The following is a 25,163-nucleotide window of genomic DNA, read 5'->3' as shown; positions in this document are numbered from 1 at the left end:
GAAAAAAAAGTAACAGTTTATACTATAAGCTAACAGTGGTAAACAGTGATACCTTGATGGCCTTCTAGAGAACTTTGAAACTTATTAACTTGTAGGAGCTCCTCCACTTGGAGGAGGCGGCATTCCAGAGCATTGATGCCCCCTGCCACAACAAGAAGTCTTTCAAGGTTAGGCCTCTCAGGTAGATAACAATTATACACAAAAAGGCTGATCAGAAAGAGATTTGGACCACCAATCCCTGTTTTATTATTAACATTCACAATTATATTTACAACCCAATGAGAGATTTTATGAAAAGAAAAAGATGTTGCATATCTACTGAGTTTGGGATATTTTGTATAATTGCCTTGAAGCTGATTAAAAAAAACCCTCTAAGGCAATATTTGTTCACATTTAGCAATTCCGGGCTGTAGTGATTAACAGCAGATTCAATAGATAACAAATCCAACAACAAATATGAATGAACTAAATAAATTAAAAACAAAATGTTTAAAGTTACAAAAGCTAGTGAATCTGAATCTCAGTAATATTTGGGAAATAATTCTAGGAAATATATTTCTTAGGAGCTGAAGAATGAAACCATGACAAGTTCATCCCCACCTAATTCATGGCTTCAATTCTTCCCCACCAATAGAGAATGGATTTTTCTATGGGTGCAGGTGCCCCAATTCCTCACACCAGACCTAGTTCAGCTTCATTTGGGCTTCTTGAGCACTGAGAGATGAGGGGCAAAGCCTCTCTTGAATAAGCCAGCATGGCTGATCCCACAGTAGGACTATCATAACTTGAATGCAGAACTCTGGACAATTGCAAAATGGTAACCAGGTAATATGAAAACTCTCTAATGCTTCACTCAATGGACTGAGATGCTGCTGAGCAACAAGCCGTTGGTCGAAGTTCGGCAAAGCTTTTTCAAACATTGTATGAAACCTAATTTTTCTCATGATTGGTTTGGGAATGACTTTTCTTTGTCAGCCATTGCTCTGCTTTCTTCATTACCAGGGGGACTTCTACATAAGTGAGCGAAGGGCTATTTTAAAGCCTTTTACAACTTTGTCCTGGCGCTCTCAAACTAAACTTCCTTTTTGTGCTGTCTACTGGCTGTAACACAGGATGTGACTCCTGCGTTAGATGCTTTTCCAGCCCAGCAGCAAATCTCTGGTTCCATTGTCTTTTTATCCTACTCTGCAGTGGCACATCTGGTTGCTCTCTCATAAAAGGAGAAGAAGGTTGCCACCTGCTTTTCTTGCTGGGTCTGGGTCGGGGTGAAATGCTCCCGGTTCGGACCGGATTGCCTGATCCGGTAGCGATGGTGGTGGGTGGTTCGGAGAACCGGTAGCAAAAATTCCTGCCCCCCCCTGCCCATGCCCAGTTGAGCAGCGAGATCATCAGTTTTTTTTAATTTTTAAAAGCATTTTTTCTTCAGCCGAAAAAATGCTTTTAAAAGTTAAAAAAAAGCCTCTGATGATTGCGTGGCTCAGCTGGGATCGTCAGAGCCTTTTAAATATTTTTTGGCCAAAGAGGTTGTAAAAAATGCTTTTAAAAGGCTTTGGCAATCCCAGCTGAGTTGCCTGATTGTCAAAGGCTTTTTTTCTTTTAAATGCCAAAAAAAATGCTTTTAAAAGAAAAGTCTCTGATGATCAGGCAACTCAGCTGGGATCGTCAGAGGAGCCTTTTAAAAGCATCGGCCGAAGAGGTTGTAGAAAAAATTCTTTTAAAAGTAAAAAAAGAAGAAGTTGGCCACACCTACCCAGTCACATTACCACCCCCATCAAGCCACGCCCACAGAACCGGTAGAAACAAATTTTACATTTCACCACTGGTCTGGGTGGCCACAGAACATCAGAAGCAAGGAAGGCTTTCTGCTCGTATCCATTGACAAGCCATTCGCTGGTAGATCCCAAAGGTGTTTTTCAAAAGGCAACTGGACGTTCTTGGACTTTACCAATTGCCTTTTGAAAAGCATCTTTGGGACAACCATGACCTGGTTGATTGAGACTCTCCATAGACAGACGCTGGTGTGTTCACACTCCAGCTATTGCAATATGGCCAATCCTTAAAGAGGTCCAGCAACTGCCCCTGGCCAGGAATACAGAGGGGCAGATGGGAAGGCACAGGACCAAAGCAGCAGGGTGAAGTCAGCTTCACTGCCCTTGGAAGGACTTCCCTTTGAACCCTGCACGGGGGCATTTCCCCCTCTTATTACACTTTGGGGTGAAGTGGAGCTAGGATCTAATACACGAGGCCTTTTTTATGTTCAAATGCTTATGGTTGGAATGGTTCAATGTTTAATATTTCCTATTTTTAAGCATATTTCAATGATTGTTTTTATGTAGGTTTGCAAGCTTCCAGGAAGTTATCTAAGCAACCCCCTCCCTCCCCCCCAATGGCTGCTCCCAATGTTCCAGCCTCAGATTCTCCAGGTGAAGAGTTCCAGGAGCGGGAAAAGGCTTTTCAGGCAAGGCAGATGCTCAGCTGAGCTCTGGGGACTTCTTCTTGCACCTCTGCCCCCAAAGAGGCTTTGGAGAGCCAAGCAAGAGAGACAGAAGGGCAAGATTCAGGACAGCAAATGCTGGATGTGCTATTAAGGGGGCTGAGAGTAAAGAGGTGTCTTTAAAAATGGGCTTTTGGTTCAGGGTTCAAATGGAAATGCTTCAATATGTGTGTATACAAAACAGAACAACTTAAATTCAGACTATTGTGACAATTAAGGGAAATGAAGAATTTCATATTTTATGCCCATAGGTTCAAAACTTCAATATCAAGCCCCAGGCCTTCTCAAGAAAATTGTTCCGTGAGAAACAGAGGAAGGCTGCCAGATGCCAAGGAACAAGAGACAAGCAGAGGGCTCCCTGGCCATCAAATGGAGAGTAGACTAGGGAGGAGTTCCTCTTCTGGCCAAAAGACTAGGAAAGCCATACTTTATATTTTCATCCTTCTATTTTGTATTTTAGTCTCCTTTTTACTTGTTCAGTGGTAATTATTATTTTTAGGCATATCAGAAATCCCACAATTTTCTTACCATGTCTTTCTTGGTTATTCTTTGCAATTTGGTTTTGTACTACGTTTTTTTTTAAAAATTTGAATTTATATCCCGCCCTTCTCCGAAGACTCAGGGCGGCTTACATTGTGTTAAGCAATAGTCTTCATCCATTTGTATATTATATACAAAGTCAACTTTTATTGCCCCCAACAATCTGGGTCCTCATTTTACCTACCTTATAAAGGATGGAAGGCTGAGTCAATCTTGGGCCTGGTGGGACTTGAACTTGCAGTAATTGCAAGCAGCTGTGTTAATAACAGACTGCTTAGTCTGTTGAGCCACCAGAGGCCCAATCTTTTGCCCAATCTTTTGCCCAATCTCTACCAATTTCACATGTTTTATAATTTGCAACTATAATAATTAAGTGCAGCTCGCTTCTATTTGTACATCTCTGTCTTCACAAGTAGCCTATAATAAGGAGGCTGCTGAAACCTCAATCCTGAAATAATCCTCATCTTTAAATATGGGCATGGTGCAATGTGCAGGAGCGTGCAATTGCACACCCTTGTCCTGCTGTGGGAGTGACTCCATAGAGATCAAGCAGCTCCCTTTCCTCCAGCTGCGGCTGAATCTGAGATGAACTTAGGCTCCCTTTCAAAATATTGGCCAAGAGGACAGGTCTGCAGAAGAAGCCTGTGGGGATCCAGAGAGCACCTATACAGGTTTCTCCCCTTTCTGCTTGATCACTTCCAAGTCAAGGATAGTTTCTGATATTCCTGCTGGCTGGAGGGCCAGAAGGTGGGAAAGTACCTGCACTCCTTTTGATTCAAACTATTCTTTACACTGAAAGGTGGATCAGCTTCTTTCTCTTCTCCTCAAAAGGAAGCAGTTCAGGCTTGCAGAAGATCTGCTCAATTTCACAGGAAATGCTTCCAATGAGCTTGAGTGCTTCTTGTGTACTGGCAATATTTCAATAGACTATAAATGCACATTTATCACATGTGTATATTGATGGGGAAATAAAATTGGAAATGCATATGTTGATTCATTTATTCCACAAATGCATTCTCAAGAAACCACTGTGCACTATGTTTTAATGTGCACATGTGTCCATGCACATGGCTTAATGAAGAAAATAAAAAAAAATTCTCTGAAAGAACAGAGAAATGCTGCATCAGCCAATTATGCTTACTTAATATTTACAAAATTTCAAAATCCAGTTTAGATAATAACAGATAATAAAATCTGCTACATATATTACTGCTATATGACCAGAGACACATAATTCTGAACCATAGATCCAGTGAAAAATTCAGAGAAACTACCCATGGAGGACAAAGTCTGGCATAAGAAAACTGCAAAGTTCCTGAAACAGACACCTGTTCAGTATTGACACCTGCTGTTCCTGTTATATCCTAACAGCTTTTGTGAGAACGTGCAAGTATTGAGTCCAGGACCTGCCTGGATTCTGTGAGTGGCTGTCCTTCATCTGCCTGCTAGGCAAAGTTATCCCTTCAACTCTCATCATGTTTTCTGAATGGCCAAGTTGCTCCAAGAGGACCTAACATGTTCTCCAAATGAGGGACATCTTTCTCACTGAAGCCCTAGGCACTCCAGTGAGAAAGCCCCCTTCCTCCAGCTCCCCAGAGGCCACGGGCATCAGGAGCCCCTCGGTATGTCTCACACAAGATGAGCAAGACAGGAAGCCAGCTCCTGGCAAGTTGGAGAGGAGTTAGCCAGATTGGAGCAAAGGAATGTCAGGCTCTAAGATAGACACACTCCCCCCTCCCCCGTGGGTCTCTCAGGGACGTCCCCTGCCCCAAACAGTAAAGGTAATACATCCAATAACATTATTGATTTTGTTTTCTTTCTTTTTTTTAAATCACAGTTTGATTCACATAGGAAAGGAAGGAAGTCAGCTGAATAATATTAATCATAATAAAAGGTAAAAATGATTATAGTATCAGCAGGGGGACCAAAGCACCCCCCCAGGGCTCCTCTGTCCGGAATTGCATGGACATATGGAGGGTGCACAGCTAGTTTCAATCCTTGGGGATCATATCCTTGATGGCTGACTCCCGGTTGACATACGTTGCCCAGTACACCATGTTGAAAATGGCAAATAAGACTGGAAAGACAATGCGAGACATTTTGTCTACCTTGCTGACACTGTTGTAGGTCTTCCTGTTCTCCAGAGGTTTCTCTTCCAATCGGGGCACCTTGACGGCAGGGACCACCACAGCAGCAGGTGTGGCTGTGGGAGCAGCTGCACTCTTGGCAATGGTTGGGAGGGCAGGCTCCTTGGTGATATTGAGAGCATATGTGGTCCCCACAATGTTGTAAGTGTTGTTGGTTTTCTTAGCCAATGTGGCTGGCTCTTTCTTCTGAGAAGAGAAGCAAAGATGGTGAGATAATGGCCCAATGGTATTGATGCATCCAAAGATATTTGCCTCTGTGGGAATGGAAAGCTAAGAAAAAGAGAAAGGGCCAGCAGGGCACAATCTTTTGGAAAAGAGTACTTCCTGGAATCCAGGCTCTTCAGAAATGAACTTCTAATTTTTAGAATAGGGCACCCTCTCTTGGTGGTGTTTTCTGATGCAAATGTGAGAACTTTGGTGCTTACTCTGCTCTTTAAAGTACCATGACAAAAAGAGGCCAACTGGATGGCAATCACACTATTCCCTTTTGCAAGTTGTAGATTGTTACATTGTGGGCACATGGCCAGAACTTCTCTGGGTCACTAAACCCTGGCTCCTCTGATGCCTTCCCTTCCCCTCTGCCTCTCCCTTCTCACCTTCATCTCCTGAGCTTCCAGCACCTTCTTGCCTTCCCAGGCCCAGCTGCGCTTAGTAAAATAATTGACGGCAGCAAATTCAATCAGTGCAGAAAAGACAAAGGCATAACAAACTGCCATAAACCAGTCCATAGCTGTTGCGTAGGCCACCTTGGGAAGGGAATTCCGTGCACTGATGCTCAGGGTGGTCATGGTCAGCACTGTAGTCACGCCTGTGAAAAGGATAACAGATCAGAGGCATCTGAAGAAGGCAGGCTCCCATCCTTAGGCTCCCCTATGTCTGGGCTAGCAGGATTTTCTTTTGTCTGGTTTTTTTTCCCCTTTAAATTGGGAAATCACTCAGCAATCTTTCAAAATACAGCATCAATGAGGTTTGAAAACCTCTATAATGAATGACAAATTCAGGCACTGTTTATCTGCTATGTTAATAATGTCTTGTAGTAGATGATCCATTTTGAATAAGAATCTATAATGCTGGTGTAATAGAGTATTTTATTATTTTACTTTTAATTAATTAATTAATTAGCACACACACACACACACAGTAGCTGCTCATCTCACAGGCACATGATTCGGGGTGGTGTACAACACAATAACAGTTAAAAACCCCATACAATTTAAAAACAATAAAACCGATGACCTCCACCAGCGACTTCACGAAGATGTTAAATAGGAGGGAGAGACAGCTGAATCCTACAAAACTTCACACGATAAGTGTCTGATAGATGTACATACTCTCACATAATAAGGACCTCTATACTTCCCAAGGCAGCCTATGCAGTTACAGTATATAGGGGTGAATTTTGACACTGGCTTTTCCTGATCTTGTAATACATTTTTCTTGTGATTATCTTTTCACCTTGAAGAAGGAGGAGGAGAAGGAGGAGGAAGGAGGAGGTGGAGGAGAGGCAGTGTCCAGGCAAGTAAGACAGAAAGGCCCAGGCTGTGAGTGCCTACTGGCTCTCCTCTCCCTGCAGCCTGCTCAAGGACACACTCACCAAACACTGTTCGGGCTGGGACACTCTCCCTGTTGAGCCAGAAGGAAACCTGGGACAGAATGACTGTCATGATGCAGGGCAAGTAAGTCTGGATCACAAAGTATCCGATCTTGCGCTTGAGATGGAAGTAAGTGGTCATCACAATGTAGGTTCCTAGAAAGAAAAGGCCACAATGCAGTGATACTAATATCCTGTGGACAATCTAGGCAGCAATATGTTAGTTCAGCTGCCATCCTTATAAATGTGCAGGAAAACTGCTCATTGGAGTGACCAACCGCAGTTAATGATTGGGGTGCACCTACATCTATATCTTCACGATTTAAAAATCTGCCTTTCACATACTACATCTGTAATTGTTTTGTAAAAATTGTTTTTTTGGTCTCACGTGATACCATCAGTCTAGGGAAATGAAATAGCTGGCAACGCCCTTCTCAGGGTCTTCTACACTCTCCTTTCATGAAATCACAGGGAGTCGTCAATCCACCCAGTGAATTGGTTCGCATACTTAAACTACTTGAATTATTGCTCTAAGACCGTGAAGGTGAACCTATGGCATGCATGCCAGAGGTGGCATGCAGAGCCCTCTCTGTGGGCACATGTGCTGTCGTCAGCTGGTCTTCAGATTTCTGGTGCTCCTGCACGCACGAAGACCAGCTGGTTGGCATGCATGCATGTGCTGGAAACCCGAAGACCATCTGGCCGGTGAGCGCATGCACACTGGCCAGCGGGTCTTCGGGTTTCTGGCGCTCCAGCACGTGCATTCCAGTTTGGGCAATCAGTGCTGAAAAGGTTCGCCATCACTGCACTAAGAGACTGGTACAAATTTCCTTGCCTGGTCCTGCCTTCTTCTGACAGTGACAGGACCATGCAGCCCCTGAGCTTAAACGTACAGGAGGAAAGTGTTTTTTTTCCTTCTTCTTGCCACAAGAAGGACCGTGTGATACAAATATAATCCCTATGAAAATCAAACACACTTTTCATGGGATCATCCAATAGTAAGGGCCATTCTCTAAAACTACCCCCCTCATTTAACCCTCTGTAAAAGTGATCTCTATTCCTGCAGTCTGCATCACCTCTGCTTCTTGGTGCCTCACCCACCCAAATTACCTGTGCTAGACTCAATGGAGTCTCTGCCTACATTATGGCCAAGGAGGTCATATTGATTGAGGCGGGAGCCACCTTCAGCCACCTCCACTTTTCCCAGAGTCCAAGTATAGATGACTTCTGTCGTGGTGTAGGCATCTATGAAGGAAAAATTACAGAACAGATGAAAGATACGCCCAGAAGGCCTTTGCCCAGCTTTGTTTGGTTGGGCTAGTTGCACCCTCATCCAGAGGGTGTAGCACTAAAGAAGATGTCTTCGGCTTGCTGTAATTCATTCTAGATGGGGCTCTACTTGATGATCACCTACAAACCTTTTGATTGGGAGCCTCTCTGAGTTGGTTATAAGAGTGGTGTATAGATGTTTTAAATAAGTAAGTAACTTTCAACTGCTGCAAAATGCAGCGGTCTGTATATAGTACTTATGTCCCATTACTGCCATTGGAACATGAATGCTGGATATGAGAGGCTGCTGCTTGTGACCTACAAAGACATACAACTCAGGGTTTCTGCAAGATTGCCTTCCCCAAGCTAAAGAGGAAGTCCCAAAGCTGCTTTTTCCAAAAGGCAACAGGACTTTATTGGGTTTTTCTTGGAAAATGTTAGGATATTAAATTTAGTAGCTGAAACGGTAAAGTGTACAATGGCCAGAACACACAGTTATAGTTGATTGGTCGGAGAGTGCTGGCTCCTGCATGAGGCAATCTGTGCTGTGATTGGCTGCTGTGGGTGTAAAGGGGGAGTTTCCCTCCCCCCCCCGCCTTTTTTCTTGGCGTGTGTGCTCTGCATACTGTCTAATGATTTACCTCATGATGTTCCTGATTCTCTTGTCTGCTGTGAATATAAATGTAAAATATATTTATTTATATAAAACTACAAGTTTGTGTCGGTGTCTCCAACTTCATGTGGTCAGCTGCTGCTACTCAATTCCCTGACAGAAAACATTTCACTTCTCATCCAAGAATCTTCTTTAGTTTAGTTTACTTTCCTTTATTGTCACTGCACATGGTACAATGAAATTAAATGCCGTCTTCAGTGTACGTTATAACTATAAAAATAAAAATACAAACAAAAATCCTTTACATTCTATATAATTGAAATTAAAAATCTGATATTGCACTATTCCATAGAATTCAATATGGTTATTGCCCTGGGATAGAAGCTGTTTTTCAGCCTATTTGACCTTGTTTTTATTATCCTGTACCGTCTGCCAAATGATAATAGTTCCAAAAAGGGTGCCCAGGATGAGATGGATCTTTAAGATGTTTTGAACTTTCTTAAGGCAGCAGGAGCTATAAAGCTCTTCCAAAGAGGGGAGAGGGCAACCAGTGACCCTCTGGGCAATGATGTTGACCCTCTGGAGTGCTGTCCTATTTGCCTCTGTGCAACTGGCAAACCATACACAGGTGAAGTAAGTTAAAATACTCTCTATGGTGCAGCGGTAGAAGGTCACCAGCAGTTTTTCATTCAGTTGTTGTTTCCTGAGAAGTCTCAGGTAGTATAAACTCTGCTGGGCCCTTTTGACCAGTGCTGCAACGCAAGCGCCCCAAGTCAGGTCCTCTTTTATGATAACACCCAGAAACTTAAAACTGGCTACTTGCTCCACCTGGTCTCCATCGATAAGCAAGGGCTGGATGTCTGATCTATTTCTTCTATAGTCCACTATAAGCTCCTTGGTCTTATTGAAGTTAAGGACCAAGTTATTGTCTCAACACCATAAAAGCAACCGTTTCACCTCATCTCGATAGGCAGACTCATCCCCCACCCCCCAGAGATCAGTCCCACCACTTTTGTATCATCTGCAAATTTAGTAATAGTATTACTTGCATGAGTGGAAATGCAGTCATGCACATAACTTCAGCTCCTAAATCAGAAGAAGTGGAAGCAGGCCAGTTTCCAGCTCCATCTGTAGATGCAGACTGAGATATCACCACAACCTATGAGAGTTTAAGCAGGCAAAAACTTTCCTTCCCTTCCAGCTAAAGAACAATGAAGTACTTACAGCTCCCAAACTTCAGTGGGCAGGCGTGTACATCCATGGGGAAATCCTCCAAATGCATGGGGCATTCTGCATGAATGGTCAATCTGCAAAGGAGAGGGCCCACTGTCAAGCAGGAGGCTTAGCCCTGAGACGTATGGCAAACCCTTTGATTGGTTTCTTTCTCAGCTATCACAATTTGTCTTTCCACCAGAGACGGTGTTGACTCATAAAATGTATGCTTTTAAAACTGCCTCGATAGCCCTATACTGCTATTCCACTAAGATGCACTGCATTATGGGATGGAGTGTGCAAAAGTCCATTGTCGGCAAGTGGCATTGCCGACACATTCAGCCAGTGGCGTTGAGTGGGAAGCTCCATTGTAAACAGTGGTTAATCCAGTCCCTCCATCCGACCTCTCGGTGGCCAATCTGAGGTTGCCTCCTGCTGCTTCCAGACTCACAGCAACGGTGCGGGTAAAGCAGCGGGTCTCCCCTCCATCAAGGCCAAAGAGATTCCGTGCTACAACCCAAAGGACGCCCAACCCCAGAGGCCCCAGCTCACCTCATGGTGTAAAGGAGAGTGCCATTATCCACCAGCCGAAGCAATTTGTTTGGTGTGGTCATGTTGTGGGCCACCGATTTCTTTCCATTGTGGAAAAAGGTGTCTGGGGTCCAAATCTTACTGGCTAGCAAGTTATTCAAGGGCAAAATCTTCATGGGACCATCGAATTTCAACCGCTCATCTCTCCAGGATTGCCGGAAGAAGACATCAATGGTGTACTCCTGCCAGTGAAGAAACGAGCTGAAGATGAGGCTGCCTGAGGAACAGGCCCTCCCCTGGTGCTGCTCACAATAAAGAAGAATCCTGGAGCCAAAAGACTTCACAAGGTGAAACCACAGCACACGCCTCTAGGGCCTCTGTTCAATGCCTGCCTTGGTCTTGTGTGTTCATACCAGAATTAGCACCTCAGAGCCCCACAGAGTGAACAACCCAAAGAGGCCTTTTGTGCCACCACCCCAGCATCATACATTGCGGTCCACTTGTCCTGCACCCGGAGACCGCTCATGGCCCTGCCTTCCTGCCCCCCACCCTGGTCACTTCTGCCCTGTCAGCTTTGCTGCAGGCGGCTTCTGCTACTGTAACTGTCTTGCTGTCTCAGCGATGCCCTAACTTGACTGATTTGCCCTGTGGCCGGACATGGGGTGGCTAAAGGAATCCAAGGTCACTCAGGGGCGCCCTAGTTACGCTCTTGTCTCTAGAAGCAGCTCAAGTGCAGAGAAGACTGCGGGTGCTGACTTTTCAGACCTTCTTGGGAAGAAAACTAACTGGCAGGAGCAGTAAAATGATGAGAGCCCTCAGGAGATGCCAGTTGCTGGGTTCCTCTCAGAGCATGTAAGGGTCTGTGTGGGATTTTGCCCTAAGTGTAAAAGCAGCTGGAAGAAGAGATTGCAGGAGCCTGACAGAACATCAGCTGCTCTTTCCAGAAGCCAGTTTACAGGGGAGGGGGGTAATCATCAAGTCTTCTCCCGAACCTTCGCTTTGGGCTGGGCAGCAGGGCTACGTAGGCTCAGGAGGATGTGTTGTTCTCTGGGTGTTTCCAAGCCCCCTCCCCATCATCATAAGGAGAAAAGGCCCAGCAACAAGTGCAGAAAAACAGACCCCCTCCCAGCAGTTGCCATAGCAACAATCATGTGGCAAGGAGCACTAATGATAATGGATGCAGAGCGCTGCCAGCTACAGCAGCAGTTGCTCTCCCCTTCCCCCAGAAAAGCTTAGCTAGCCCCCAAGGTCCTTGGCCCATAGCCCTGTGGAAGGGAAAGGCTGTTCCTTCTCCAGCCAGCTCCTGCCCCTGGGTGGTCCCCTGAGGGAGGAGAGGACAAAGGGGCCGCCAAAAGAAGGTCCATGGATGAGATGTGCTGGCTAAGGAGGAGGATTTGTGCAGAAGTGAAGCAACCACATTCGACTTGACCCATCTTCCGCTGAGTAAATTTTGTAAGATCACGTAGCAATAGAAAATGCAATTTATTTTCAACTCTTTTGATTTCTCCTTTCTTCACAGTTCATTATACATGCTCACTTAATCAAATATGCTTAACTTTATAGTAATGACAAGGTACTCCCTGAAGGTGGAATGATTGAATATATTAAGGTTCTTGGCTTATTGTGCAACAATAAGGCAGAGACAGAGAGAAAGAGAGGGAGGGGGAGAGGGAGGAAGAGAGAGAGAGAGAGGAAGAGGGGGGGGAGAGGGAGGGAGGGAGGGAACGGGAGGGAGGGAGACAGCAGTCCAAAATGAAACGAAATTCACTTTCTTTGCAAGAGAGGCAGCTGTCCAGATTTTGGAGCTTCCTGATGGGGTGTGAAAGTGAAGCTTTTGCTTTTAAGCTGAGGTAACCCTGAATCTACCCAGTATCTCTTCCCCTGCACCATTCCATTGAGCCAGCTGCCTCTCATTCTTAATCCCTCACCAGGGATTTGTAGTGCCTGATTGACAGACCTGGGGTAACTGGATGCTTTAGCACCCTCATTACCACCTTATAGATCAGGTGCTGTGAGTCAACCATTTGGCAGAGCAGCAGCAGAGACCTCTTCCTGCTTTATTTACAACTGTAGAAACAGAGCAATTATTTTGGCTTGGAGTAAGCCTGTTAAATCTATGCTGCTGAAGGCCACAGACAGACTGAGCAAGGCTGATGACTTCAGAGGGACTCAAACGTCCCATCCCACAGGCCCAGACGGAGAGACCCGAGGGAGGCAAATTCCATTCCCTTGACTCAGGAAGAAGGCAGGTTCAGATCCCAGCAAATAAGTGCGGATGAGCCAGCTGTCGTGGCCAAGAGCTTCTCTCTGGGGCAGAGGAAGTCAGACTTGCAACCCAAACATACCAGAGAATTCCAGTCTGCCAGCAGGCTTAATCTGTATTAGCCAGAGAATCCCAGGAAGAATTCCCCACCATAGCTCCACAAAGAGGGCATGGAAAACTAGTTCTGTTTTCTTTACATGAATGGGATTTAATTTCCTGGCTGTATTTATTTATAGTGGAGATTGTTCAGATCTTGACTATCTCATTCCTATTTCCACTCAAGGGCTATCCAGTTCTCTCCTTTCCCTTCCCCATTAGAGTCTGCAGTCCCACAAACTTCTTTGCTGCCAACCAAAGATGGCACTTCCAGGGGCAACCTTTGCCAACCTGCTCTTCTGGGTCAGAAGTTGAATTGATAGCCTAGCTCCAGGGACTTGGAGGATTCTTCCATTGGCCATGGGAAACCATTCCCTCTGGTCCTACCAAGCCCATTAACACCTATTCATCCTTCAAAACAGTCCTCAGAACCTGATGGGCTCCTGCTGGGAATCACGCCCTATTGCTCCCCAGCCCTCCCTCTAAAATCCAACTGCAGGAGAGACCATAATACCAAAATATTTTTTAAGGCAATGCTACTCTGCTAGCTGAGAGCATCCCTTTCCCTCAGGAAGCTTGGATGTAACAAAGCATCACCTACCATGTCAGTGTCTGAGACAGGGCCAAAACTTGTCACATAGATGTTGGTTTTGACTTCAGTTACTGTATCTGAAACAACATAAAACATGATAGCTATTGAAAACAAGTTGTATTTACAGAGCAAACGTATCCCGATATAAAATTAGCATCTTGGGTTTTGTTTGAAATGTCCATGCTTTGGGGGAGCCTTTGATGTCTAAAATAACCCCATGATTTGAAAATAAATCAGAGATAGAATTTAATTCAAACAGAAAAATGCATTTTTATGTTTGTTAATTTTATAGGATTTCTATATACACACACACATGGTGTGACCCATGGATCTCCTGTCGTGCCATCAGCATTCAGCCAAGAATAATGTTTTCAAATTCTATTAAATGGCACAGGCTGCATATTGCTTAAAGCAGACGCTTCACAGGGGGCTGCTGCTGAAGACTGGTTTGGAAACTTGATTAATTAATTCAATATTTGAGCCAGGCAATGGGATGGGCTGCAGTCCTGCCCCAACAAGATCAGGGGCCTGCAGACATGGACTGGGACTTTCCACACACACACACCAAGGCAGGCCACGGAGCTACCCATTAAGGCCTCCCCATTCAGTACTTCAAGCCAAGGGCTCTTCTACATGGACACCCCTTCAGGTTTTTGCCCTCCAACCATATAACCTTGCTACAAGAAAGAAGAGTCGTTCCTTTGGAAAGAGGCCAATCACCTTTTCAGTTAAGTATTTCCCTCAACCTGCAGCCTCTGAAGGTTTGGCAACTACTTGCATTCTGACAAGCAGCCATAAAAGACTTGTTAGGACTGGTGAGACTAAAATATATAGTGAAATGGGCAGGTTAAGTCTTTTTTCTCCCATTCCTTTTGAATCCAAGTCATCCCAGTGATAAGTATCAGACCTCTTGAAGAGATACCTTCTCTACTTTGTGCCACTTTCATAGAGAAATTTTTGGCACAGAGAACTTACTTTCACCAAGTCCAGTCTTTCTGGCCATTCCCCCGTCCTTGAAAGCACCACACTTTTTAATTCCAAGCACCACGGCAACATATTTTGGCTTCCCCTCTCACTGATGCCTGTTGGGCAGTTGAGAGATTCCTAGACAGATAACCTAGACAGGCAGAGATGCACTTACTCATTTTATTTTCCCCATTATTATGTTTGTAGTCTCTGCCTCTGACACACAGAGCCCCTCTAGCCCATACTCTTATGATGACCATGCAGGCTCCCTGTTTCTTGCTTGGGGCCATGGAGAGCAAACTCCTCTGATCCAACTTTGAGCCTGGTACAAACCAGTCCAAGATCAATTTATTTGGCCTTGCTGGTTTGCCAGTCCTCTTACTGGCTATCTCGCCAGGGCAGCCAATGCCTCTGGCTTATTCTGCAGCATAGTAGGCAACTCAGGCCTACTAACCCTTGCCCACAGCTTCTGCTTTGCTCCAGTTTTGCGCTGCCATTCTTTTACAGCCCTTCCACAATGGATGGGTGGAAACCAAAGGAGAAGAGTTTCTCCAGAAGGAAAGGGTGGGAGAATGACTAGGAAGGGGTTTGAGCACATGCCAAGCTGCCCTCTGTATTCCTGGCCAAACCTGGGAGGAGTGTCCTCCTTCTCCTGCACCCCTACTTCCTTTCCAGCATATGGACTGCAACTTCCAGTCAGGTAACTACACTTCCTTTATTTTAGCAACAGCCAAGTGAGCTGTACCATTCCCCAGATAGAAGGCACCCAAAGTTACAGTTCTTCCCTAGACATTCTCTCTGGGACAGAGAGGAATGGAGGTTTGCACAAAGGGGTGTCTTGACAAGGATGTGGAGTGCGACTGGGAGCTTGAACTACAGAGGGTGGGCTAGCGAGTATTCTTGCTGAAAGAGGCCAGGCCCCTCCTCACTGCATAGGCAAAGATTTAGAAAGCTGGATGTGACTTAGAAGGTGAGCAAGGCCTGCCAATCAATGTGCCCACCCCCACCCGTGGCTCCACATAAGCCTTTTCCCACATTGTGAGGGTAGGCCAACCTTGTCCATTAATTCTCAGGATTTCTCTCGAGTGAGCAGTTATGTTGCCATGACAGCATCCTCAGGCCAGAACTGAGGAAGCCAGACAGACCCATGTATTCTTCTGGAGGCAGGAAAATAGAAATCCCCTGAGTGGTGTGTGTGTGTGTGTGTGTGTATCTGAGCTCAATTAGTGGCAATGCAGAAAAGGGGAACAAGCCTTCGTCATCCCTGGATATGATGCCCAGGGTAAGAAAGGAATGGAAAACCCAACCTTACCTTCCCGGGAGATAGGGGAAAAAAGGATGGGTTTTGCTAAATATGCCATACAACTATGGAGTCATGCATGCCTTGAGCAGCACTAGGTGCCCATCCCATCCGGGAGAGAAGTGTAAGTCATCCTTCATTGCACTGGCATTAAAACAATGTTTTTCCCTTACTCTGCCACATCCAAGGGCAAATTCAAGTTACATAAACTCTGTTAGGCTTTGTCACCTTGGAGGAAAGTCAAGCTCCATTGGCAGCTGAGAACAAATGCAACCGAGGCAGGAGCAGGATCAGCACTGAGAAGAGCACATGATCTGGTGGAGTGTTGGGGAAAAGCCCACATTTTTGGCCATGTTAATTCTTGTCTTTGTAGAGTCACACCAGCTCAATAGTTTCCTCTTGAATGAGAATAGTGTTTAGTGGTGGCTGAGAGTTTAGCTGCATAACTATAACATGAACCAACTTTACTGTTCCTTCAGGTGTTGGACTGCAGTGTGATAAAAAAATATTTTACAGCTTGATGCTATTTAGACAGTGGAACATGCTTTACAAGAGGTAACTACAGTAACCAGTTAAGAAGACCTTGTGCTTCTTTGCCCTACCACCGTTCCACTGAATGTTGGACAGACTCACTGTAAAATACCAGCTATGGCTTATAAAGCCCAAATCAATGTGGGAAAAGTTTTTCTGAAAGGCAGATTCTCTAAAATTAAGCCTGCTTAATTTTAAGATCCAGAGAACTTGCAGCCCTATTTCAGTTGGAAAGAAAGAAGGATAATGTTCTATATCAGAAATAGATTAAGAACATAAAAGAGATGAAGAGCATACATCCCAGCCACTACGGTATAAAAATCTAAAAAATAAATAAATAAATAAATAAATAAATAAAAATCCCCATCAATTTAAAATTAAGCCCAAACCAATTTTGTGTCAAGATGACTTGGAGAATCAAAGCTTGGCAGTGGTTTTGCTGGTCCTGCCAGTGACTTGGGTTGCACCTTGTAGACAAGAAAGAGCAGGTGAGATAACCACAGGAACCCCTGAGCTCTCCAAGCTTCACAGACCATTAAGAAGGATGCCTTGTTCCCAATTCTTCAAGGAGGGACTTCTCACCCACGCTCAGAGGGCGCCAGAACACCTGCCCAGATAAGTGCAGGTACGTCGTCGTGAGGAAGTAGGGAGGGAATGCCCCACAGGGCCAGCACTGTACCCACAGGCTGTGTTGCTGAAGGCTTCAGTGCCTCTCCTCCCCCCAGGCAGGAGCAGCTGCTCATGAGCACAGAACAAAGTAAGTCACCAAGAGTTGGCCGTATCTAAATTCAAATAACAGAAACATCTCATGTACAAAGAGTGCAAAGAAGCTTGAAATAGTTCTTTAGTTTATGGATGTCAAGAAACCACAAGGAAACACAGGTAAAGTGGATTTACCTCCGAGACCAGGTCTCAGTCGGTTATCATAGCCATCTAACAGACGATCCAGGATGCGTGTAAAGATGGTTATGTTGTCTTTGCTGTCATCGTCAATGATATCAGGACCATGTTTTTGGGCTAGTCTGTCATGACAATGGAAACAGGGGGAAAAAATCAAGACACACCTTCATTTCTCATATCTTGTCTCTTTAAGGGAGTCAGACATATTGGGACACATCCCCATCCAACAGATTTGAGGAGGAATTGGGTGATGATTGACTGTCCCAGACCCTCTCTAAATGGATTTCAGGTAAGTCCCAAAGGCCTGCTGGCATAATCTCCTCCATACTTCCACTGCTGCATAAATTGACAAAGGCAGTTTACTGTAGACAACATCATTAATAACATGGTAACATCTGGGCTAGATGAAGCTTCAGTTAGATGCAATCAGCTGCACCCTAAGAGTGCTTGTTAATGGTGCCACTTCAGCTGGGTGGGGAGGCTCAAGTGTCCTGGGCCTTATGCTGTTCAACCTTTCTATTAATGATCTGGATGAACTGGTTGAAAGGAGGATTATCAGATTTACAGATGACTCTAAACTTGGGGGACCGGCTAACAGTTTAGGGAGAAAAGTACATTTCAAAAAGGTCTATATATCTTTTACACTGGGACCTCCCAAACAAACAAAACAGAAAAACACCCAACCCAGAATGAAATTTAGCAGCAGAAATACCAAGTCCTGACTTGTGTACATGCATATGAATATGTACACGTACACATTCGTGCATACAATTAGGAATGGGGAGATCTGGTTTTGTTCTAATGCAAAAAAGTTGTGGCTGTTCTAGTAGGCCAAAAGTGAATGTGCGCCAACTGTCTGTTTTAACATTAACAGCTGTTAAAAATTAACAGCTGTTAAAAAGGCAGGTGTTATTTTGGCCTGTCCTAACTGCATATAGGAAGTAATTGTTCAGCTTCACTCTGCTTTGGTTAAACTCCAATTTTCACACTCTGCTTAGTATTAGGTACTGCAGTCTAAAAGGAGACAAACAGGAGCAAATTGAGAGAGGTGCTACCATGATTCTAGGGGGACTGGAAATCATATCCTATGAAGAATGGCTAACGGAAAATTTAGCTTGAGAAAGTGACATCTAATGTTACGGTATAAAGCGAAAGGTTTCCCCTGTTCAGATTTTTCTGGCTCTAGGTGCTGGTGCTCATCTCCGTTTCTTAGCTGAGAGAGCTACTGTTGTCTAAAGACATTTCTGTGGTCATGTGATCAGCATGACTATAGCCGAGGCACACGGAATGCAGTTCCTTTCCCACCGAAGTGGTACCTATTGATCTACTTGCATTTGCATGCTTCCAAACGGCTAGGTGGGCAAGAGCCAGGGCAAGAATGGGAGCTCGCCCTGTGGTGCGGCACTCGCTTCTCAAACTTGAGTTTTTAGCTTTCCAGCTGACAAGCTCTGCATCTTTATCTGCTGAGCCATTGTGCCATTTCACATCGCAAAGTGACATCTAATGTTGTGGTATACAGAAGACAATGGATGTTGTCTGTTGCCCTAGAGGGCAAAACCTGAAGCTGTGAGTGGAACCTTCTAAGAAGTAGGCTTTATGTTAAGAAGAATTTCCTGATGTTAAGAACTGATAGCAGTGAAAGAGGTTACTGCAGGCAGAGGTACGTTCCCCCTCATGAGGGGTCTTCAAAGATAGAAAGCAGACAGCCATCAGTCCCTTTTAGCAGAATGCTGAAGGGTTCGACCAGATGATCTCTAAGGTTCTCCCCTACTGTGTCTATGATGAGAAACTGTATTTGCAATGTGGCTGGAGGAGAGCAAGTTTGGGAATTGTATATGCTAGATGAATGGTATCTTTATGAGATGATTGGTGAGTTGCTACCTTCAAGATGGTCTTAACAAGAAATAAACTCCCCAAGAAGGTTAGACCTAAGTTTGATTAAGATAGATTTTGTGAATAGATTTTCTATCCATCCTTTTGATACCCTGTAATTCAGGGAGGAGCCGGCCTAAGTTTCTTCCTAAACTTCTCTCCTTTCCTGGGGCTAAAGGAAAGCTTCTGCTCTTGTTGTTTTTGTTAGGGTGTTTTTGAATATTTCCCTCACGAAAATCCCTGTGGCACTCCACTGATGCCCCACTCAGCAAACAAGATGGCCGCGTGAGGCTGCTCATGGAGCCTGAGACAAGGTCTCCTCTGACTAAGTACCTCCCCACATCTCCCCACTGCTTTTCCATTAGCTTCACACGCCCCCTCCCCTGCCCCCTAGACCTCGGTCCACATCCCCCGAGGAAGAACAGATAGTTCTGTATAGGAGCAAACCCCCCACCCACCCCCGTTCACCTGGCACAGGCTTATTATTCAGGCTGCCTTCTGAGTGTGGAGCTGGGGCAAGTCGTTTCTATGTTTTGTTCTGATCAGTCCTCATTTAGTGATCATAATTGGGACTAGCAACTCAGCTATTAAGTGAAACAGTTGCTATGTGAAACTACAACTATGCTTACCACCTGACTTCAGTTTTTCTTTGCTTTACAGACCTGCAAAGATTGTAAAGGTGAGGACTGGTTGCAACTTTATTTTTCATTGCTATTGTAACTACAAATGGTCACTAAATGAGACAGACCTTAAACGAGAACTATCGTATCTGTGATAGTAAAGTGATGCTCACGTGTCCAAATTCTCCTTGTGGATTAGGATTAGGCAAAGCAAGTAGACAGTAACATTCACAGCAACAAAATGTAGAAGGTGGAAACCCCCCTCCCCAAATGCCATTGTAAACTGCCCAGAGACTTTTTGGGTAGAGAGCATGTGAAATGAACGAATGAGAAAGAAAGAAAGAAAGAAAGAAAGAAAGAAAGAAAGAAAGAAAGAAAGAAAGAAAGAAAGAAAGAAAGAAAGAAAGAAAGAAAGAAAGAAGCATCAGAGTGACACTGGAGAGAGGGAGAGGTTTAAATGCTGAAACCTGTGAGTTGCAGCCAAGATTATCTTCATGGACAAATGCAAGAAGGAAGGGCAAATGACAAACTCTGGGATTCTCTTTTTTTTTTCATTCAGAGTGGGAAGAGCCCAGGGATCCATAGCTCCATCACTCTCTTGGTCAGGGCAGGAATCCAGATTAAAGTCTCCCAGCCTCTGTCTGAAGGTGTCCAGCCAAAAGGAGTCATCCCCCTCCACCTCCTGGCCTGCCCCTCTGCCTTTGTGGCTGGCTGTGAAAAAGACAAGAGGCTGGGCTGATGGTGGCCTCCCCACCCCAGGCGCTCCACTCAGTGTAGCTCTGCCTGATGGACAGCAAATGGCAAATGATGAATGAGGCCCAAGAAAGCTCCCAGCAGAGATGTCCTATTTTTGTGGTCTCTTGAGAAACTCCAGGGGCTGACCCAGCAGTAAATTCAGCCTGCAACAGACTGCTGAATCACCCCTTCTCTAGCACAGGAAGGGTAAAAACTGAGCAGAGCAATTTGTCAGCTGGCCTCCAAATAAGCGAATCAATCCTGTGGGGCCAGAATATGGGTCCAAGTGGAGGCTGATGCTTCCCTCCCAAAAATCATGGCTGGATCAGAAGGAATGATTCAGCTGCCCTGGTGGGACAAGAGACCCCGGTTCTGCCACCTTACCCTTCTGCAGGCAGGGCGTAGATTAGGAGCAGAAGTCCAAGGCTAGTGGTGCAGAAGGGGGTCCTTGCCCAGAGGATCCTGAAGGCCATCCCTTTACAGTGCAGCCGTGGTAGCCAGCAGATACGCCACACCTGCCAAAGAGGAAAAGGGGAGAGTCACCAAGGCCAGAAAGATGCTGAGGATGGGAGATGGGGGGGACAGAAGGCACATGGGCAAAGGCCAGCGGGAGCCCCTCTGGAGTCTTAGTCTAAAGGACCGACAGCAGGAATCATGGAGGCTGATGTGCAAAGCCAGGTCCAGCTAGCCACTGTCGATCCCCTGTGATGGTCCTTGGTCCCTAAATAATGTTGAGTTTGGACTGCTATTTCTAGACAGCCCAGGAAAATAATAGCTCCAATCTCTCAAGTCTGTCCTCCCATCTTTGGCAATGGTCAATGTGCTTTGCAGAGTTGAGAAGGAAGGAAGGGAGGGAGGGAGGATTACAGTGGTAATCTCTCAGGCTGGTGAGAGAATTATTGGTTTTGGGTTAGTTTTGTATGTTAGTGAATAATTTCAAAGAACTTTTATAAGGTTCTTTTAGAAGTAATGCCTGTTTCATATATCCTTCAGCCTCAGCCTTCATTCCTCCTGATTCCACATGTTTTCCTCAGTGTTATTTTTACACTTTTCTTCCCTAAAATCCAGAAATTAGGAGGGGTAAGTCAAAGGAGAGGTAAAACATAGTGAATATTAAAGGGTCACATTTAACATTTTAAAATTAATGTTATCTCAAGAAAACGGTTGGCAATTAAGAACTTTATCCATCAATGCAAAATGTTAGATTGAAATACATTTTAAACAGGCTAGACTGTGTTTTTCTCATCACTTTTTAGCCCCTTTGAGCAAAGAGAGCTGATGGAAAGCGTTATCTGGAATGGTTATGGAGAAGGTGGCAGCACAGCCGGAACACTACCGGAAAACAGCTCTGGAAAATACATGTTAGCCAAACAGTTCCAGTACCTAGAACTTCTGAGAAATAGCTCAAGACAAATGTTTGGGAAGCAGCTTATGAGTGAGCCTGAAGTCATAGAAATGTACACACGTTTCTGGGATAAATACAAACATAAGACTGAAGCAGCAAAATGGGCATCTCAGTAAGGGAAGAATGAGAGACCCTGGAAAAGCTTCCCCATCTCAAGAGTGGGAGGACGCTGGAGCCTGTGTGGATCTTTCAATCCCTCATTTCCCCCCCTGGAAGGCTCAGCCTAACATCAGGTGAACGAAGGGTGGGAAAGCGATCAGCCCTGAGCTGGCCAGGCTTTCTGTAGAAAGACAGCAGAGGATACTGTTTCTGCAGCACTCCTAAGCATGGTGTCTGTCCAGTTAGTTTTTCTAAAGGAAATGACAGAAACGCGTCTTTCACGGCCACCCCTGCTTTTGAACAGTCCCCACATGAGCTCATGTGAAAGGTATTCATGGATAGCTGGGTGACATGCAACCATGCATCTGCTGATGCCTGGAAAATGAGCTCTGCAGCCACTGCCACCGCCGTGCTAGTAGAAAAGGGGGCGTATTAAATGGCTGCCTTATTTACTACAATGTCTCCCTCTGTGTGCCTAATTATGTCAGCTCCGTCTGTATGTTGAGCTACTTGTTGTTAAGTCTTAGCAGCAATGCTTCCATCAACACCACGGGTTAGACACAGTGGAACTGAGATGGAGGAAAAGCGTAAGAACAAAGCCTGAGTCACTCATGGGGGGAAATGGAAATGAACTTGGTGGTATGGTAAGCACCGGGCACTCTTAGCAAAAAGAGTATCAAGGACCAGAAATTACAAAAAGAGAAGCGGCAAAGACAGAGGAAATGCACACAGAGAGCACACAGTGCAGTGCATCTCCAGCTGTGACTGGCTGGGACCCCCACATGGCTTGGCTATTTGTTGAGGCTCCCAGGCTCTTTTTGGAGGTGGGACTATGGTTGTTCCAAAGGACCCACTGAAAGCTTGCAGGTATCGAGCACCCCTGTGCCTCAGCCTGCCAAGCAACTCAGCAGGTGGCTTTTAAACCACTGGAAGGAAGCAAATGGTGGTCATGGATGCCACTTCAGGCAGCACGTCTTGTGCTGCTGGCAGCCTTGTTTGTAGGCTGCACCTAGTGGCTCTGGGAAAGCTTCCTAGCCATCAGTGGTAGGAAGAGAAATTGGGGATTAAGCTCTTCTGTTTCCCTGGGGTGCTGGCAAAAGCTTCCTAGACACAAAACGAAGGAGCCAATCCGTACTGCTTTGGCACTCAATTTCCACCCAGCTAAACCATAACCTTCTGCTCCAGGCCAGGCCTGATTCGCAGGAGCCCTGCCTCCCAAGGTGGCCTCTGGGACTGTGCAGCAGGGACTCCGGGAAGCGGGTACCGCGGACGTTTCCCTTTCAGCCTTCGGTGGGAGGAGATCTGTAGACCAGTTGGAACTCCCGAGCAGAGAAAGACCGCGGCGGACACGTAAGAGCACAGCGCCAGCTGCCAGGTTCGAGCCTGCAGCCCTGGAACCCAGCAATAAGCCCCTTTGGCCTGCCCGCCACAAGTCCCCAGGGGGCATGGGAGGCTAGACCATCCCTCTGTTGCTGCGCCCTCCCGGATTCTCTTTCGGACGCTGCTCTCCGACCCAAAGAATGGCCACCGCACCCGAAGTCCGGCGCCAGCCGCGTCCGTTTAAATGGCGAGACGGGACGGTGGGGGGGGAGGTGCAGGTTAGCGTCACTACAAGCGCTTGATTCGGATCCTGGAGCATCGCGCAGCTGGTTAACTCCCCGCGAGCACGGAGGCCGAGGGCTTAGTCGCCCCGTCTCCCCAGCCCCAGTCCTTTGCTGCAGCCCATTAATCAGACGAGTCTAGAACTGCCGGCTTGGAGCGCGAGAGACCCAGAGAGGCAAGGGGGCTGCGGAGGCACGGAGCCTGTCCGCGCAGTTCCTTCTCCTGCCAAGGCAGCCCAGCGGAGGGGAGTCCCGTTAGCCGTTGCTGTCTCGGCTTTTCCGACCGTCTCCTTGGGCAGCCGGCCTCAAGACCCTCAAGCGCTGGCATTCAGGGTTATGGCTGTGGCTGGCAGCGTCTCAGCCAGAGGGAAACGCGCCCACTGGCGCGCGGCCCTTTGTCCTTCTCTGGAAGTCGGCCGTGCGACTGCCCTAGCTGCCGGTGGCCCGGAAAACGAGGGCCGAGGGGCCTTTGCCTCCCCCTCCCTCGCTGCTTCCCTCGCAGCTTGCTGCTGGCGCTGCGCAACTTGGGCGGGGGCCGGTGTGTGTGAGGAAGATGTGGGCTGCAGGCACCGATCTTCGAGGTCGTGCAACGGGTATAGCGAGCCGCCGCCCGCCGCCCGCCGGTTTCCGCGTCTATCGACCGGGCTTTGAAAAGGGGCCCGCACACCAACAACGTTTGCCCTCCCCTCCGATGCCTCCCGGCGCTTCTTTTTTGACCCAAAGTGCGGCAACGATCAACAGCACCTGCCTTCCTTGAGATCCGAGACGCCCCTTTGGGCAGAGGAGGCGAGGGGCCGAGGCTCAGGTCCGTCGTCGGAGCTGCCGAAGCCAGAATCCTGTCGGAGCGGCTCTATGGGCGGCTGCTCGCCGCCGCCGTTCGGTCTTGCTACCGGCAAGCCTCTGGCGCTGCTCTGCCCTCGCGGGTGGCTGGAGAGGGGAGAGGGGGCGGGGCAGTCTGGCGAGTGGCTAAGGAGAGGAGCGCATTTCGACCTGCGTTCCCCGGCTGCTGCGAGTGATTCGCGCGCTCTCTGGAGCTCGGCAGCGGCAGGGCAGCAGCCGCGGCTGTCTTCCTCCGAGACTGGTGAGGGTTAGGGCGGCGAGGCGCGGCGGACAGATTTCTCCTCCCTACGCCTCTCCTCCCCCTCCCTTTTCAGGAGAAGGCTTGGCGATCTTATGAGCGCCAGCAGAGAAAGTGCCTACTCTGACCCGGATCAGAGAAGCGGCTGGTCAGACGGAGGCAGAAAAGGTACCCGCAGTGAGAGCCCAGCAAGTGGCCCCATCGGGATTAACATCACCGGAGCCTCATTGGCAAAAGAAGGTGGCTCATCGGTCCGAGCAGGCCCGCTGTCAGGCGGAATTCTTCAGTCCTGCACTGCTGGAGGGCCTAGGGCAGGAAACGTCTTGCCCAGATCAAGAGGAAGGGTCCGGACTGGAAGAGGCGCTGCCGCTTCTGACAATGGTGTCAGACATTTGGAGGGGGGGAAAAGGAGGGGGTGGGTGGGAAGGGAAGGTGCTGGTGCTTGGAGGTGGGGCACTGATTGCATTTTGTGGAACCTTTGCAGCCAAAGACAGCAAGGGTTGGGCTGACAGCTTCGGGGGTGGGGGGTGGGAATGGGGAGCCTCAGAGGGGAGCCTCAATAAAACAATTTTACTGATTGTTTCCTAACAATCAGTAAAATGGCCCCAGCAGCGGGTCTTATCCTGCTGGTGTCCAGGCATCCCTTTTTTGGCTGGGAGAGTTGCTTCCTCCTTTCTTTTCAGTGGGATGGCAATCGCTGAGGGACTC

At 46.8% G+C, this 25,163-nt stretch overlaps 1 protein-coding gene and 1 long non-coding RNA gene across 7 annotated transcripts; one reads left to right on the top strand and one right to left on the bottom strand.

Moving 5' to 3' along the window:
- Positions 1–2,396: 2,396 nt before the first annotated feature.
- LOC131183858 (gamma-aminobutyric acid receptor subunit alpha-3-like) lies at positions 2,397–24,432 on the bottom strand. Of its 6 annotated transcripts, none has more exons than XM_058154588.1 (10): positions 24,122–24,432; positions 20,657–20,787; positions 17,043–17,167; positions 13,358–13,425; positions 10,419–10,639; positions 9,879–9,961; positions 7,883–8,017; positions 6,776–6,928; positions 5,778–5,989; positions 2,397–5,367 (listed from the first exon to the last, which is right to left on the bottom strand). In XM_058154588.1, the coding sequence occupies exons 2-10, from the start codon at positions 20,743–20,745 to the stop codon at positions 5,026–5,028; spliced, it is 1,428 nt and encodes a 475-aa protein (XP_058010571.1). In that variant the 5' UTR covers positions 20,746–20,787; positions 24,122–24,432; the 3' UTR covers positions 2,397–5,025. The 6 variants fall into 6 exon arrangements, with proteins under 6 accessions (XP_058010571.1, XP_058010572.1, XP_058010576.1 ...); XM_058154589.1 differs by having other exon boundaries at positions 24,126–24,432; XM_058154593.1 differs by lacking the exons at positions 20,657–20,787; positions 24,122–24,432 and adding an exon at positions 16,679–16,927 and having other exon boundaries at positions 17,043–17,166.
- LOC131183859 (uncharacterized) lies at positions 13,986–19,594 on the top strand. Its single transcript, XR_009151861.1, has 3 exons — positions 13,986–14,075; positions 17,239–17,334; positions 19,578–19,594. It is a non-coding gene; the product is annotated as an uncharacterized LOC131183859 (long non-coding RNA).
- Positions 24,433–25,163: the final 731 nt, after the last annotated feature.

This window comes from Ahaetulla prasina, chromosome 11 (assembly GCF_028640845.1).
Source record: "Ahaetulla prasina isolate Xishuangbanna chromosome 11, ASM2864084v1, whole genome shotgun sequence".
Taxonomy (NCBI): domain Eukaryota; kingdom Metazoa; phylum Chordata; class Lepidosauria; order Squamata; family Colubridae; genus Ahaetulla; species Ahaetulla prasina.
Note: the sequence above shows the minus strand (reverse complement) of the source record. Positions and strands in the feature narration are given on the sequence as shown.

Excerpts from the sequence above, each read along its gene's own strand:
- LOC131183858 (XM_058154588.1), bottom strand. The coding sequence starts at position 20,745 with ATGGCCTTCAGGATCCTCTGGGCAAGGACCCCCTTCTGCACCACTAGC. Across the intron at positions 10,640-13,357 it reads CTGTCTCAGACACTGACATG|GAGTACACCATTGATGTCTT; the intron begins GTAGGTGATGCT and ends CTTCACTGGCAG. Across the intron at positions 5,990-6,775 it reads CCCAGCCCGAACAGTGTTTG|GCGTGACTACAGTGCTGACC; the intron begins GTGAGTGTGTCC and ends TCCTTTTCACAG.